The sequence below is a fragment of the Armigeres subalbatus genome, unplaced genomic scaffold (genome assembly GCF_024139115.2).
Source record: "Armigeres subalbatus isolate Guangzhou_Male unplaced genomic scaffold, GZ_Asu_2 Contig819, whole genome shotgun sequence".
Classification (NCBI taxonomy): domain Eukaryota; kingdom Metazoa; phylum Arthropoda; class Insecta; order Diptera; family Culicidae; genus Armigeres; species Armigeres subalbatus.
In genome coordinates this window covers 48,687-64,812 of record NW_026943611.1, presented here as the reverse complement: position 1 = coordinate 64,812, position 16,126 = coordinate 48,687, and the positions used below count along the sequence as shown (strand labels likewise).

At 39.4% G+C, this 16,126-nt stretch overlaps 2 protein-coding genes across 2 annotated transcripts; one reads left to right on the top strand and one right to left on the bottom strand.

The window, feature by feature from the left end:
* Positions 1-1,942: 1,942 nt before the first annotated feature.
* LOC134204684 (10 kDa heat shock protein, mitochondrial-like) lies at positions 1,943-3,530 on the bottom strand. Its single transcript, XM_062679460.1, has 2 exons — positions 3,367-3,530; positions 1,943-2,882 (listed from the first exon to the last, which is right to left on the bottom strand). The coding sequence occupies exons 1-2, from the start codon at positions 3,367-3,369 to the stop codon at positions 2,583-2,585; spliced, it is 303 nt and encodes a 100-aa protein (XP_062535444.1). The 5' UTR covers positions 3,370-3,530; the 3' UTR covers positions 1,943-2,582.
* Positions 3,531-6,940: 3,410 nt separating this feature from the next.
* On the top strand, positions 6,941-8,738 carry LOC134204688 (zinc finger protein 502-like). The gene is made up of 3 exons (XM_062679467.1): positions 6,941-7,192; positions 7,251-8,172; positions 8,407-8,738. The coding sequence occupies exons 1-3, from the start codon at positions 7,082-7,084 to the stop codon at positions 8,703-8,705; spliced, it is 1,332 nt and encodes a 443-aa protein (XP_062535451.1). The 5' UTR covers positions 6,941-7,081; the 3' UTR covers positions 8,706-8,738.
* Positions 8,739-16,126: the final 7,388 nt, after the last annotated feature.

Below are 16,126 nucleotides of genomic sequence, written 5' to 3'. Positions count from 1 at the left end.
TTTTTGAGAAACTTCTCAAGCCGTTTCCTATCTCCTTTCCTCTATCATCCTCACAGACCAGAACATGCCGAAACATGTTTTCACTTCCGCCTCGGCATTACTTGGTGGGTGGTGTGGTAGATAGCAGCGTTTCGATTGAATTTGGGTAACCTCGGCCTTGCCTTGGCCATATGACTTATTATTCTCATCCATAACAGAACAGAATTGACCATAGAGCTCTACATTTTTCGCTAGCATGCACTCCGTACTTTGAAGATGACGAACTGCGATGCTGTGACTCGCCAATTCGATCCAAAACGCCTTCAGCGTTTGGCAGCGAAAATGTGTAAAAGCCGTCCTTCCCACGGCGGAACATTTGAACAATACGCTCTTCACAGCGTACTTTTAGCGGCGAATGGATTACAGTAACTCTGACCTCATCGCAGGACCAAAAACGGGCTACTAAGTCCCGATGCCCACTTACCGTCTTTTCAGCACGGCTACGCTGCGTTACCGCTTTTTCCCGATGCACACCTGCGTCTTTTTAACGCTGAGTGCAAACAGAGTTAAAAAAAAAAAACGCTACGTGGACATCGGCCAATTCGATTCTAACATGCACGTTTTACTCCTCGATGTTGATCGATGAAGTTGGGAGGTATAATACGGTCACCTAAGGTAACTCCCTATAAGGCTCAATCAAAAGGTGACCTTTAACTGCAGCCAACTTGGCCAATTCCATAAATCTTTGCTCCCATCTGTCTGTGACTGACCTTCTTCCGGTGACTGAGTTTCCAGTCACAAAGTTGCTCTCCGAACCAGATACTAGAGGACAGAGGACATAGAAATGAAAGAAGTCGACCAAATTCTAACCTAGCAACAGATTAAGGCAATAGCAGCCAGTAGTCCTAAAAAGAGATCACTCAAGTTTCAATTCAGATCAAGAAATACGGTTCTAGGAAGCCAAGAATATCAAGCTCTTATTTCAGTTTTAGAAGATACTACCTAAAATGTGCTGGAGTGAAGACTAATGATGATGGGCTATGTTAATTGGTAAAACCTGTCCACTGCGGAACGCTGCGTTAGAGTGCAGTGTTTTTCAAGCGATGCTAGCGTTCGAAAGGAAAGGAATCCTCAGAAGCCAATTGCTGTGCCGGAACTGCTTAAATGGGCATCACACAAAGGAGCGTTATTCTGAATTCTCTGGTCGTTTCTGTCAACACCATCATTCACTGGTGATTTTTAGCCTGGCAAAGACAGCTGATCGAAACCGTCATACTAGTAGGCCATTGAGGGTACCTACTCTGCATATCAGAGTGCCTCTTTGGACTAGCAAGGCACCGTCATCAGTGGTCCATGGTTAAAGGCCGCCATAGCAGCTCACGGTCAATTGCTCCTTATAGAATATCGTCGATTGAAACATACGGTTTCAGATTTTTTCGCCATGGAGCAGCCTACACGGACAGATAAATCAACCCAAACTTTGAGTTCAATATACGCACTGATGAGAAAATCGCAGAAAAAATTTACCCAAATTTGGGTAGTTTTCCCTTTTTTTCCCATGATTGCTATCAAAACTAGAGCAAGATGCAAACACCTCACCGAGGTTGCTCAGCCCAATAACCCAAATTTGAGTAAATTCAATATTCTTTATTTTGGGTTGATTAAGGTCCGCTTTGGATAAATTAAACTCAGCTTTGGGTAAATTGTTTACACGGGATTAAAGGCAAACTACCTAGTGCCAGAAAAGCCATTTTACTCAAATTTGGGTTATTGGCCCAAACCACGGTTTTGAGTGCAAACAACCCACTTTTGGGTAGTTTTGGTTTTCAGTGTACGTTTTTAGTTTTGGGCTAGTGCGGGGCTCCAAAGTTAATAAATTGGACAAAGCATGAAGTGAATCACATTTTTTCATAGGCTTGATAATGCATCGGCTTTCGGATATCTCCTGTATGCAGTTTCGCTCTTGTAAATTTGTGTAGCTTTTATTTTTACCAGAAAAATAAACTAATAGAATCGTACTCCTAGTTTCATCTATTCGATATTCAATCTCTATTCGCGCGCGCAGTCTACCCCTGAAGCCAAATCTTCGAGACGGGACAACCTTCGTTCTAATGCACCGGTAACCTAGCAATCGATACCTCTACAGAAGAAAACGGGGCTCCAAGTCTTCTCTTCGAGATTTTTGTGTCGTATTTCAAAGAGAAAAAGCTCAAACGTGAAAGGAGCAGCAAAGATGGTCCTGCAATCTTTGGTGGTCCACACGGCTGATAACTTATCGGAGATTTATATGTATTGAAGCACAGCATCAAACAAAGCCCAATCGATTTAAATGCAAATGCTCTGGTAACACGCACTTCAATCCAAGGAAACATTCATTCAGTTGATTTCTCGTTTACTATGTACACACGGAACAATTACCACTAAACCACATTCCCGAGTCCTTTTCAAAACAAAAGAAGCCATCGATCGCCCTTAATCTTAGAATTATTCAAATAAAACTTTCAAAGTCGTACCTCGACCAACTCTCCCTTCCTCGTCGGATGACGTATGCGGATGAAATTGATCCCCTTCCGAGGACAACAATCACCGTCATACCCCTGGTTCTATTCGATTTTGGCAAGAATGTCCGTCTCGCGGAACAAATGGTACTCTTTGCTGTCGCCTAAGTCTACCTTAGTGCCCCCATACTCTGGCAGCAGGACCTTTTCGCCAACCGTCACTGCCAATGGGACATGCTGACCAGTTTGACTATTACGGGCACCGGGTCCGACGGCTACAATGGTCCCTTCCAGCACCTTCGATTGGGCTTTCTCCGGGAGCACAATACCGCCTTTTGTTTTAGTGAGGGCTTCAGCGCGTTGCACCAGTACACGGTCCAAAAGAGGAATCAAACGCTTGGATGCCTGAGGAAACAGAAAAGATAACAACAAACATGTACCGAGTTTCTAACATAGAAGGACAATGTCCAAAAATTACGTAATATCAAAATTACTTATTTAAGCCCTTCCTTAACGGTACTTTTTGAAAGATTCTGGATTACAACTTTGTCATTTGCGATAGGAAAAGTCGATTAATAATTATTATTACAGTCAAGCGTGGTAGCTTAAAACATTTTAATAATCCTCTTCCAGCCCTGCATTAACATAACCTCGAAATTCCATGCTGTTGCCAAGAGCATAAGTAGGTTGCTTCTAGAAATTTGTCAGACATGATGATAGTGAAGAGAAACATGAGCCGGTGTTATTACGTAATCAGGACGATTGAAAATGCAAATTTTGAAGCATGTTCTATCTTTTTTGCTCTCAACACGAAATAAAATCATAATCACAAATTACTTCAAATTTCGTCATCCCGTTTAGAAAGAAAATAAACATATAACAAACTTACCATTTTCAATTGAAATTTGATGTAAATTGATGATGCTGTGATTCACACTAGGACAGTTTTTAATTAATATTTTCACTGAACCGAGAGATTGCGAACTGACGAGGAACTCGGAGTCGTCCACCACGCGACTTTCCAGAAAGACGATCTGACAGCGAATGATGAAATAAAAGAAGAGAAGAAAAAGGTTTTGTGAAAGCCGAGCCGGTGACAAGCGTGGTGTCATCATCATCAATGGACATAGACCGCTGTCATCATTGAAACGCAGTATGAAAAAAAATTATAGCCCGGGACATCCTGGCTACGATCCGGCGATGGGCTAAACTAGCAACCCTATAACCAGAGACCGGCGGAGTGAAAAACTGTAGAAGTGGCAACGTATGAAAATGCATGTAATCGTGAAAATAACACTGGCAGCACTTGAACCTTTTGCTTGCTTCTTATGGAAGCAAAAAGTAAACAAGTCGAATTGGAACCGCTTTTGACGGTTCGATTGGAAACAAGATGGCGTCTTCGCCGATCTCTTATTCTAGTATTTCTAGGCTAAACAATAGGATGTCAATAGCCTGGTGAAAGCGGATTATCTCGGTTGTGTGTGTGTCGTGCGACGTGAAAGATAGGGCTGTAAACCATTTCAGTCCATTCGCTTGCCGAAGCACTTATGACGATTAAAGGCTCCCCCAAACCTAAGCGGTTTCATCGCCGCGACGGCGACAACTATAGTCGTCGCGATTCTATCGTTGGGTCGCTGCAGGCCATACTCTATTTACACTTCCATACCAACGGCGACAGAATCGCTGTCGCCAAGCGATAGAATCGCGTCGCGACTGTCGTGTCGCGTGTGTTTGGGGGAACCTTAAAGGTTGCATGAAGAAGAAGAAGTCGAAGGATGATATTTGAAAAATATTGCACGGGGAAGCATACGGGAAGTTTTTTAAAACTCTTCGCAAAAATTCTAGGAGCAATTTAATTAAAAACGGTTAGCAGTACGGGGTTGGACTTTCCTTCTACTGCATAATAAACGCAATTTTTCGATTTTAAATTTTATTTTATGATATCATACTTGATACACAGTATAAGAAAAGTCCAACCCCGTACTGCTTTCCGTTTTTAATTAAATCGTTTCTAGAATTTTTGAGAAGAGTTTTAATTTTTTTTCTTTATGCTTCCCCGTGCAATATTTTTCTAATATCATCCTTCGACTTCTTCTTCTTCATGCAACCTTTAATCGCCAATAGACGAATCCAAGTAAAAATAAGAAGAAGACACACGACGGTGTTAACTTTGACAGATCCTACAGCTCAGCGTAGGGAGATCATTTTAAAATGCTTATAAAATAAATTCTAGACAAAATGTAATTAAAATCTGATTGATGTACGATACGGAAAAAGTTCCGAACTGTATGATAGATACATTTTTGGAAAATATTCAAAAAATTGAGATAATCTTTCAGATATGTAATTCAGAACTTTTTCCGTACCGTACACCGTACATCAATCAGATTTTAATTACATTTTGTCTAGAATTTATTATAATCATTTTAAAATGATCTCCCTATGCTGAGCTGTAGGATCTGTCAAAGTTAACACCGTCGTGTGTCTTCTTCTTATTTTTACTTGGATTCGTCTATTGGGGCGTAATTTATACAAATTGTAAACGATGTGGTTTAAGGTGAATCGCGTTAAAGTCCAATTAAAAATCGACATAGCGCTTTAAAGGGCACATAACTCGAAAAGTAAACGACAGGCAAAAGCGGAAAGTAGTTTTTCACCTTTGCTCACTTGCAGCATACACGAAAAAATGGTTCACAGATGTGCTAACCGCCTAAATATTTACATTTGTGCGAGCAAAAACGCGAGGTGAGGGATAGCACGGCCATTGTGCCTGCCATTTTTGGACGCCGCCGTAACTCACCTTAAATGTAAAATGGATCTCAGTTTACTGCAGTGTGTTATGGCCATATGTTAAGATTACGACACGAGGTTTCTTACTTTATGTCATGATAACCCATGATAATAATTACAAACTGTACATGAATGTTTTCTCTCATCCTTTATTGTTGACAACTGTAAATGAACAATCTCATATAAAGTTTTAACAGTTTGTGGTACGGTTATTTGACAAATAACATTATGTTGAATGGGTTGTTAAGTTATGTCACCATAAAAAATCATCTGTTTTCGCGTGCAAAATTTTCGCTCAAGAGTATGATAAAATGTTGACATATAATGCAGGAAATAAAGAACGTTTTAGAGACAGCATGTTATATGTTGACATTTAGTGATGATGTCGAGCAGTTATGGTTGAATCGAACGAAAAGTATTCGATAACCGCAACGTAAACTGTGAAGCTATATCTTACATCGTAATAATGATTCTGACCATATAACATGTTGTTTTTTATTATGCGGGAAAAAGAATAAATTTTTCCGACAAATTTTTATATTTGCTCAATCAATGCTTCATCTATAGATTATTATTTAACTAATGGGTCAAACACAATTGATACGTTTGCGTGCGTTTTGACAGTTTTCCCATGGGAAAACTGTCAAAACGCACCCAAACGTTTCCATTGTGTTTGGCCCATAAGTCCGCACCTTCCCAAAAAAAAACCATTATTATTAACATTTTTGCGAAAATTAAAAGCCAGTTCTCACATGCCCCTGTTTTGTTTTCCATATTCAAATTGTTAGAGCCCTTAAAAGTTACAAAATAAGTTTAACTGAGCAATAGAAATAGTTAACATTTTTGTCGGTAAGGTGAGTAAATGGAGAAAATCAGAGTCTATTATAAATAGAGTTACGCAAAGAGTGAAGCCAAATCTACCTATTGAACTGTCAAACCGTCTACCTATCGAGCAAAGTAAACAAATGCTTGTTGGTAAAGCGGAAGTATTGTTATCGCCTGATGTTTATTATGGCGAATTAAAACTCATGAATTGAAATGTATTAGATTTGTTCTAGAAACAGCTTCAAAAAACTTCAATACACCCCCCAATAAAGTTGCAACAAGAAACTCACGTGTTTGCACGCTGTAGGTGACTTTGGTTATCGAATTAAAAAGGATTAGAAGTGATCACTCCCGTGAAGTCACTTGAAGGGTTGAACAAAAATGAAAGTTTTCAACATAATAACAAGAGCATCATTCAGAATAAGAGTAAGAAGATCCTCTTTGCGCAACTCTATATAATAGACTCTGGAGAAAATAAATCATTCCGTTAAGCCCAGTATCCACTTAAAAAGTAGAGAGGTTACGGAATTTTGTTCAATATTACCAAGCGGAATTTTGACAACTGATCTGCACGGAGCAAAATGTCACTTTTACTTGCGGAATAATCGAGCAGACTATTTTTCCGAAAGTAAAGTGACATCTCCCATTAGTTTGCGTGGGAACCTTACAAATTCCCTTTTTGATTTTTGTTCTTTTCAGGTGGATACTGTTGAAGAAATTTCTTTTCAACTTTTTACTTTTCCGATTCAGTAAACGGAATTTAACATGGGATTGGGATAGAAAAAGGAATTTCTTTTGAACACGATACCAACCTTTACCCTAAATCTGGTGTACATGCAGCTGACTGTTATGATTTTGAAGAAAAACTGTCAAAATGTATTCAAAACAAACCTTGCGTGTATGCAAAAACATTTTATATTTTTTATTCAATGGAAATTTTTAATTAGTTTTATCGTTATTTGCCGTGTTGAATTAAAAATTTGTTTTCCATGACTAGTGCGTTGTGTGTGGCATGCCGAACTCGAGGTTCCGGCATGGTAGCCATCTATCAGCACCCTAATGGGCTGGATCAAATGTTCACTTCCGTCACCGGAATCGAGGTATACGTCCTATTAATCCAAAGCTTGTACACACATCCTCAATTACGTTTCCCAATAGGTTGAACATGGAGACTTTCTCTGCATTCCCTGCTATGATGATATGAAAGCAGCTCATCTCTTTAAACAAAAATGCATTCAGAACAATATTCTTCGAGTTAGTCGACCTTCAACGTTGAGGCCTCGATCCGAAGACGAAGACCAAAAATCAGACACGCTAGTTCAACAGACAGTTGAAGTTATTTCACCGAAAACGGAAATTGTTCGGAACTCAGAAATTTCCACTACAATTTCCGACACAGACATTCTCGAGGAGCATTTGGTTATTCGGCCAGATATTTCGGATGCTGAAAGAGAAGAGCACCAAGATCGCGACGCGGAGTTACTAGAAGAGGACGAGACTAACGACAAGAAAGTAACGCTACGTGATATTCTACCGGTTCGATCAAGTGAACCAAACGTAGCGAATTACACAAATGATATTGAACCGAGCTCTTATGAAGCGTTTGATGGAACACAAGATGCTGGCTCCGTGTCGGATGAATCCCAATCAATCCGCTGCGAGGTATGTGGTAAAACATTCGAGAAGCTTCAGTTTCTACATAGACACATGAAAGTTTGCCATCCGACGGCTGAATCTACCGACGAGTGTGGCGAACAGCAAAGTCCAGGCGCATTGGCCACACTTCCAACGGTTCATAATCTCATGTGCGAGTACTGCTTTCAGGAGTTCAATGTTCCCGCTGCAAAGTATGAACACGAAACTCAGCACATGTCTGAGCCGAAACCGTACAAGTGTCCGCATTGTCAGGGTACATTCAAGGACAAGGTTGGTTTGCGCAGTCACATAAGAATCCATTCGGCAGTGAAACGCTACAAGTGCCAATACTGTGAGATGAGATTTCACCAGCGCGGAAATTTGACAGCACACGAGAGAACCCACGTCGGGGCCAAACCATATTTATGTCCTCAATGTGGAAAAGGTAATCGAATTAATATTTACATAGCTACATCTCTTTTTTAACACTTTAACGAGCGTTGGGCTCTGGAGTTTACTGGTCAGCAGAAATGTTGAATTACCAATCTGAGGAAGACGAGTACATACACTGTGTATAGAATGTTCGAATACAATTCACGCAATATTGGTGTCGCGGCATTGCTATTATACCATTCAAGTTTTCATTTTATTTTATTACAACAAATGCAATTGATTTTAGGATTCGCCGAAAGTGGTAACCTAAAAAACCACATTCGGTACCATACGGGCGAGCGACCTTATGCATGTTCGGAGTGTCCGAAACGATTCCGGACGCACTATTCACGAACAGTGCACTATCGAGCACACAGCAACGAAAGACCTTTCCGCTGTACGGAATGTGACAAGGGATTCTACTCGTCCGGTAAGTTGATTATTCATCGGCGTGTCCACAGTGGTGAAAAACCGTACAAGTGCAGTTCCTGTCCGGCCAAATTTGCCGACAGCAGTGGACTGAAGCGCCATTCAAAAACACATTAAATAGATAAATAGTTCAAATAGTTTTGAATCTAATTTTGAACGCTTTATATTTTGTGAAAGAAAGCTTTGAGACTAGTTAGCACATTTCTTCTAAGATTTAAAAAAACACGTCTCTCAGGTAATTGTGGTTTGAGTAAAATGCCTTCAGCGTGTGTTTATAGTTTCACTCCCCCAGGGTGTCAATCGGCGAGCAGCAAGCCATGACTCTTCCTCTAGGGCCCTGTAACATAATAAGGCTAATAATATTAGCTACAAGTTACGAGTTAAAAAAATACCAGTAAGGGAAGTGTACCGGTTTTGGCCACCTTAGTGCCTAATTTGGCCAACCATGAAAAATGCATATTTTCTAAAAAATATCGATCAGTTTCAACAGTGAAGAAAGATAAGGGATATCTCCTGTTAGAGCTAATAAAGGCATCAAAATTGCTTTACTTTTTGAGTTATACGAGAAACTGGCCAAAGTGAGTAGCCATCGAGCAAGTAACGGACCGTACTCTAATGACGTAAGCAATTTTTCAGGGTTTTTCACCCCCCCCCTCTCCCCATGTAGGATTTTTCCCACACTCCATTTTTATTTATATGGAGCGTAAGAAAATGGCTGAACCCCCCTCCCCCCATGAGTGCTTACGTAATTAGTTACGGCCCCTAAGTGCAGTGCGTGTTTTTTTCGTCGGGAAAATAATAAAATATCTATTTGGTCTTCGGTGGCTAATGCGCACGTATTGCGTTTTGCACCGGACGAAACATGGGCTATCATCAATAGTTTACAGTAACCATCGAGCAAGCGTTGTGCAGTGCGTGTGTAAGTCATGGCGAAGTAGTTAAGATATCAAATCAGTCTTCGGGAAAATATCTAAGACACACGTTGCTTTTCCATTTTTGTATCATCACACAGTGTGATACAAATCCGCCCAGCCCATGGCTGGGGCATAGTGTGATGTTTCTCGAATAATAAAAAAAAGTGGGCTCGCTTGACTGTGGATATACAACAGCAAAGCACTTGGTACTCGGATTCTGATGGCTTTTCCGCAAATGTGACCTTTTAGTGGTATTGTTGTGTAGGTGTTATCAAGCCTATCTAGAGAGTAGGAGGTTGAGGGTTCGATTCCCTCCAAGGCACGTGGATTCTTTTTCGCAAATTTTATATTCATTTGTTCATTTCGAAACATGTGCTGCACATGCACAGCCAAGATATTTAACATACTATTCCTTTCCAGTGTGCTCATGGAGATGCAGAGGATTCCTCGGTCTCTTGTAGCAATGAGTGACGAACTAATTTTCCTCCCCTTATCCTAATTGACTGATCCTGACGCATCGTTATTGGTCTTGAATTAAAAGAAACTTCGAATGAGAATAGCTTTCTAGTCATGAGAAAACTATTCAATTGGTGAGCTGTACATTATTTGTTGTTTCTCGGCCAATCACGACTAGCAACTACGATGGGTACAGCCAATCAAGCTAAGCTAAGCTATGCCAAAAACTGGCCAAATTAGGAAAACATGGCCAAAACTGGTACAATTTCCCTACTTGTAATTTGTGTCGCATAATAGACCAACGCAAAATGAACTCCCCTAAGAAATTGTGACGTTTGAGCGGGTCTTAAATGAACGCAAAACTTTTGTTCGTGTTAATACCCCGCTTAAGTGTCAAAATCCATTAGGTGAATTTGATGAACTCCTGCACAGCTCTATAATGTTCTGCCAACTAATAATATTAGTATGTACTTGTATTATTAGTAAGGCCGCAGGCTTCGTGGAAGGCCGCGTACACAATGGCTTTTTGCAGTTGAAGAGGACCTGAGGGCGCTCAATGTTCAGGGCGACTGGAAGCGATTAGCCCAGGATCGAGTCCAGTGGAGAAGGATACTCCATTCGGCGTAGGTTCATCGAAGAGCTGTAGCCCATCAAGTATCAAGTAAGTATTATTAGTAAGGTTGAAATGACAAGTCTGTCAGGTTCATTTACCTGTCTAAATTCACCTGACAGTTCACTGTAAATGCAGAGGTGAACGATTTGTTTGCTAATTTTGCCGGCACATGAATTATCCTTCTCTTTATTAATTTATTGATTCGTGTTCAATCCTGCTTCGTGGTACATATTGGTATCCTTGACTAAGCCAATTTGCACACTGAAGTCGCTTTTTACGTCATTTTTATAGGCGAATTTTGGGATTGGCATGGGTTTTAATTTGATTTATACGTTACGTGAGCGTATCCTCCATGAAAATTCTAATTTCGCTAAATTCGTTTGACACGTGTTTTTGAAGCAGATTTCAATTTAAGGGTATTGTGGGACTCATACGGGTTTGGATTACAGTAAAACTTGTTTGACATATAAATCTTCCCAAAATTGAGGTTCAATTTTATTTTATTGATTAGAATACCTATCCCATACAATTTTAGACAGATTTTTTTGTAATTTTTCCTTTCTTTCTCATGTTTGTTGTAAAAAAAATAGAGCAAGATGCATGCCCTGAATTAGGATTGCTCAGTACAATAACCCAAATTGGAATAAGTTCATATGCTCTCAATTTTGAGTTGAATAAAGTTAACTTTGGGTAAACTAAACCCAGCTTTGTGTAATATGTTTTACGTGAATTGAGTTAAATTACCTAGTGCTAGAAGAGTCTTTTTACTCAGATATGGATTATTGGGCCAAAGTACGGCTTTAAGCGAAAACAACTCATTTTTCAGTTGTAGCGTAGCGTCGTGCTCGAGTTGTGGTTCGTCAGACAGAATCTTTCGGATGGCCAGAGCTGCATGGTACAGGTACACGGAACAATAAGCCAGAGACAAGAAAAAAGTGGAGGGTTGTATCAAAGATACGACCGCATATTAAACGTAGAATTACGTATAGTGCGATAGTGGATGCAAAATTTGATCATCAACATTTTATGTATGTTCATGCCGGATGGCTACCAAAATCAGCAGAATCCGTTGTAAAACGGCTGAATTATTGGCTCGTACTTCCTGACGTATTTTCGTGACGGTCCCAAATCTGAAACTTTGGAATGACCCCCCTATATTTAATATTAGACATTGCACGGTGTCTTTGCCCGAAGAAGCTTATTTTCAAAAAATCAGTATCTCTAAAACACTCACTACACAAAAGTATAGGTTTTCCTCTTTCACGTAAGTGCATTTTTAAAATGTTCTATCGGGGGTAATTTTTCCATACATTTTTGGGGGGGTTAAATCGGCTATCATTTGAGATTTCTATGAAATTTGCATCAAAAATAGTGAAAAAAATAAAAATTGTTCTAGATCCCCCGATAGAACATTTTAGTTTACCCACGATATGAAAGAGGAGATCATATACTTTCGCGTGGTGGGTATTTCAGAGATACTGATTTTTGAAAAATAATATTTCCTCATAGAGACACCGTGATTGATGTCAGACGAGCGAAGAAAGGCATAAGCCTGCCTATAACCACATCGCGATCCCCCAAAACACTTCTTACTTCCCTAGTGCATAGGGGAACAAGGGACAATATGGACACCCTAGGGTTCAATCAATATTTCTAGCAATTACATGATACTTTTACTCGTTATCTACCAGTTCTGTTTTGAATCGTATTGAAAATAAGGCAATTTCAATCAAATAGGACGTTTTTGTAATAGTTATTTTTTCACTACTCTCGGGAAGGTAGCGGGGCAGATTGGACACCCCCATGGGGCAGTATGGACACCCTTATAAAATATGAAGAAAATGATCTTACTCGTGATTATATGCCATAGTAACCATAGTAGTTTCTTTCTTTGATAAGTCATTAAAACCAATAAAACAATGCATATTTACTTCTCACAGCTACTTGTAAATTAAATTACAGCACCATTCATACTTGTAAAAGAACTACAAGCCAATGCTAATACAGGGTTGTTACGACTACGCGGATTTCGCGATTTTCGCGGATTTCGCGATTTTCGCGGATTTCGCGGTTTTCGCGGATTTGGCGCGGATTTACATAACGATTTTAGGGTTTCGCGCGGATTTAGTTTTAGGTGGAAATTTAATAAATAAAATGCTAAATCTAAGGATGTTTATTGGAAAATTGGTTCTACGTCTATCTAGATGGGCTTTATTTTCATTAGCAAATGTTGTTGAGAATTTAATTTACGTTTCAAGGTTATTAACATTATTTTTCGGATATGTCTAAGTCCTTATTTAATGGCATGCATTACACTCTCAAGCATTCTTTAAACAAATGTTATGATGAGAGATACGTTTTCATCTTGTCAACTTCTTTGTAATTCCAAGATATTTGTCAGTTTCTGATTGGTTATTTCTTTTACGATGAACCATCCCAACTAACAATTTTGGTGCTAAAAGCTTCAACTTCTAGCCTTTGGCTGTATATTATTTGAATAAAAGCAGCCAATGCTGAATAAAAGAAAAGCCTCTGCAAATAATCCCTTAAACTTCAACTCGACTATTACCCAAATATCTATCAGCTAGTCAGTGTGCCGAATATATTTAATCTTTTATCGTTTATGCAGCTTTCATATAGTCATAAAACAGCTCTGTCTGAATTAGCAACAAAGCTTATCGGTTAAGAGCTCATGTATGTAACTGAGTTGCTTGTTAGCAACTTCCCACATTACGGTGAGTAACATTCACAATGAAAACGTTTTCGCTGTTGTTATAGCACTAACAATATAGCGTAATGGCGCTATAAATGAACTAACGAAGCTTTAAGGCAACTTCTGTATCTTTGAAGATTACACAACGTTTAAGGACATAGTTGGAAGAGTACCACGATGGCCGCCAATATGGCACCGGACCCTCCACGGGTCAACCCCACACCTCCCGCACTCCTCTCCTACCAACATTCGAATGCATCGAACAGCATCGAACAAAAGTTTAATATTCAAATTACTAACCTGCTCACAGCATATTTATTCACTTCCCGTGATAATGAACATGTTTATCCAAAGAGTCGTATGCATTTCGGTTCGAATAATATCATAAATCAGCAGTTTCGTGCCAATTTATTAGCCGTTCGCGATTTGGTGGGCTTATCACTGCACTTCACTTCTTCTCAAAGGGCACTGAAAAAATCAAGTTTTCACTCACTTCTCCGCACATGAGAAGCCCGAAGTATTGATGGAATGCAAATTAAACATCACTTTTCGAAATCAGTCACTTGTTTAAACCGAAAACCTAATATAAACTGCTATTTTTGCCCGAAAAAAACGATTAAAAACTGATCGCGGAGCGAATGTAAACAACGGCACCGGCAGCAGCAAACAAATAATTAGGGTGGCTCAAAAAATAATTTTGCTCCACCACGCTCAGTCGATTGTGATTTATAATTTGGGTGTCATCCGATGGTTTGGGCTGGTTTGAATAGAGGCTTACCGTGCACAAGTCGTTTCAGGTTTGTATGACAGTTTATATGGCGAGGTTGAATGTAACATTATTCTGATTGTGGTGCTTCGTCATTGGGCCCTGGCGAGGGGGGAGACCATATGACTGGATGAAATATTCAAGGGCTTCAGCTCCATAGACAATCCATATTGAATGGTAGTTCCAATAGTTGCGAGTCGATTTTAATCGAGGTTGCGAATCTTTAGCATGATAATTAAACTTCTCAGAAGGCATCAGTGAAACGTGCAATTCAACAAAATACCCAGAATTTGTCTGTGATATCTATCGCACCAGGGGCAGATACTGCTAGTCTAGTCTAGTCTACACTATCGCACCAGTGGCAGATGCTTCATACAAAAAGTGTGACATGGGGGTGAGTGGGGTATAAAATGCAATTTTTGCGTTAGGGGACTTACACATATTACGTAAGCACTTATGGGGGGAGGGGGGGGGTCGGTCAATATCTTACGATCCATATAAATAAAAAATCATTTGTATGAAAAAAATCTTACAAGGGAGGAGGGGGGGTCGAAAAACCCAGAAAAATTGCTTACGTAATAAGTGTACGACCCCTTACGTAATTAATGGATCTTTCCTGCTGTGCGGTTTTCTTTCAGTAAAGTCCCTGGAATGTTGCTTTCAGCTATATGGGTTCTCTTTTCGCCAGCGTATGGAGGGGAGGCACTGTAGCCAGTGTAATAAAAGGTTTAGTTTCCATACTAGTTTTCATACAAACTTGAACCGGCATGCGCTCAACCACTTTTTGTTCAAATCGGTTTTTGGAGGACACTCGGAGCATGGGACGGAATCGAGTGAGCGTGGTGGTGCTGGGTCGTTTTTTGAACCACCCTAGTAATATTCTTTGTTTTTTTTTAATACGACACCAATACTACTACAGTATATGACAGTTTTTATTGTACAAATACTTTCAAAGCTTTGTTTTGGTACTCAACCCACCTTCACCTTAAGTAAACCTTATATTGCTTCTTTTAATAGCTTATCAGTATGGAACGTCAAAACCGCAATGTTTACATTTGATTTTTGTTGCCGGAGCTGTGTATGAGCTATTGATTTCTGTAATGCAGCTACAATGGTATTCACCTGCTCTTATAGCAACTGACAAAGCGCTGTCATTAATGCTAGCAGTAGCGTAAGAAAACAAGCAATTTAGAAGCGATATTTCTGTTGACGACTACTGTTAAACGATTAGCAGCAGAGTAGCATCTACACAGATCGAGAAATTGTTGCCTAAAAACAATTTCAGCGATTGATGATGCATAAAAGTTTACCAACAGAACATGCTGATAGATGTTTGAATAATTGTTGGAATAATGCTGAAAGCATAATTTTTAAACTTATGTGCTGAAAGCAGCATGTAGGCCTCTTTCTAACGTTTATACAGCATGAATTTGAAAATAGCGTTAGTAAAACAACCTATAGGGTATGCGAAGAAGCACATCCATAATTTTCTTTGTTATTTACATATGTCAAAGTGACAGTGATGACAGAGCAGCGGCCATTGAATCAGGAGATCAGGAGTTCGAATCTACGTAGCAACAAAATTGATATTTGAGTTTTCCCAAAAAAAAACATTGAATAAACTTCCGAAATTTACTCTCCTCTCAAATAATATTTAATCAAATTGAATTCAATGGCTGTATAAAACTTATTTAACAGATTCAAAAAATCTGAATAAGCGCCATTGAAGCGAATTATATTATTTACTAAATGGTTTAGTAAAGATTGAGAAAAAATTGTGTAACATGCTGTAAAGTAGTTGTGCAGACACGTCAAAAACAGCTGAATAGATTCGCCAGATTTGCTGGTAAAAGCATTGAATAGAAGTTCTTGATCATATGTATAGCACACATATTCAGCTTGAAGCCGTATAGACGAGTTGAAATAACATTTACATTGACATTAAATGTTAGTTGGGATGATAGCATGATAGTTTTTGCAGGATTTTTTCAAAAGAATGCCGCCTTGAATTTACAAAAGGGTTATAGCGATGATCACAGAAATTTCTGTAATAAATGCTCAAAAATTGCACCGGGA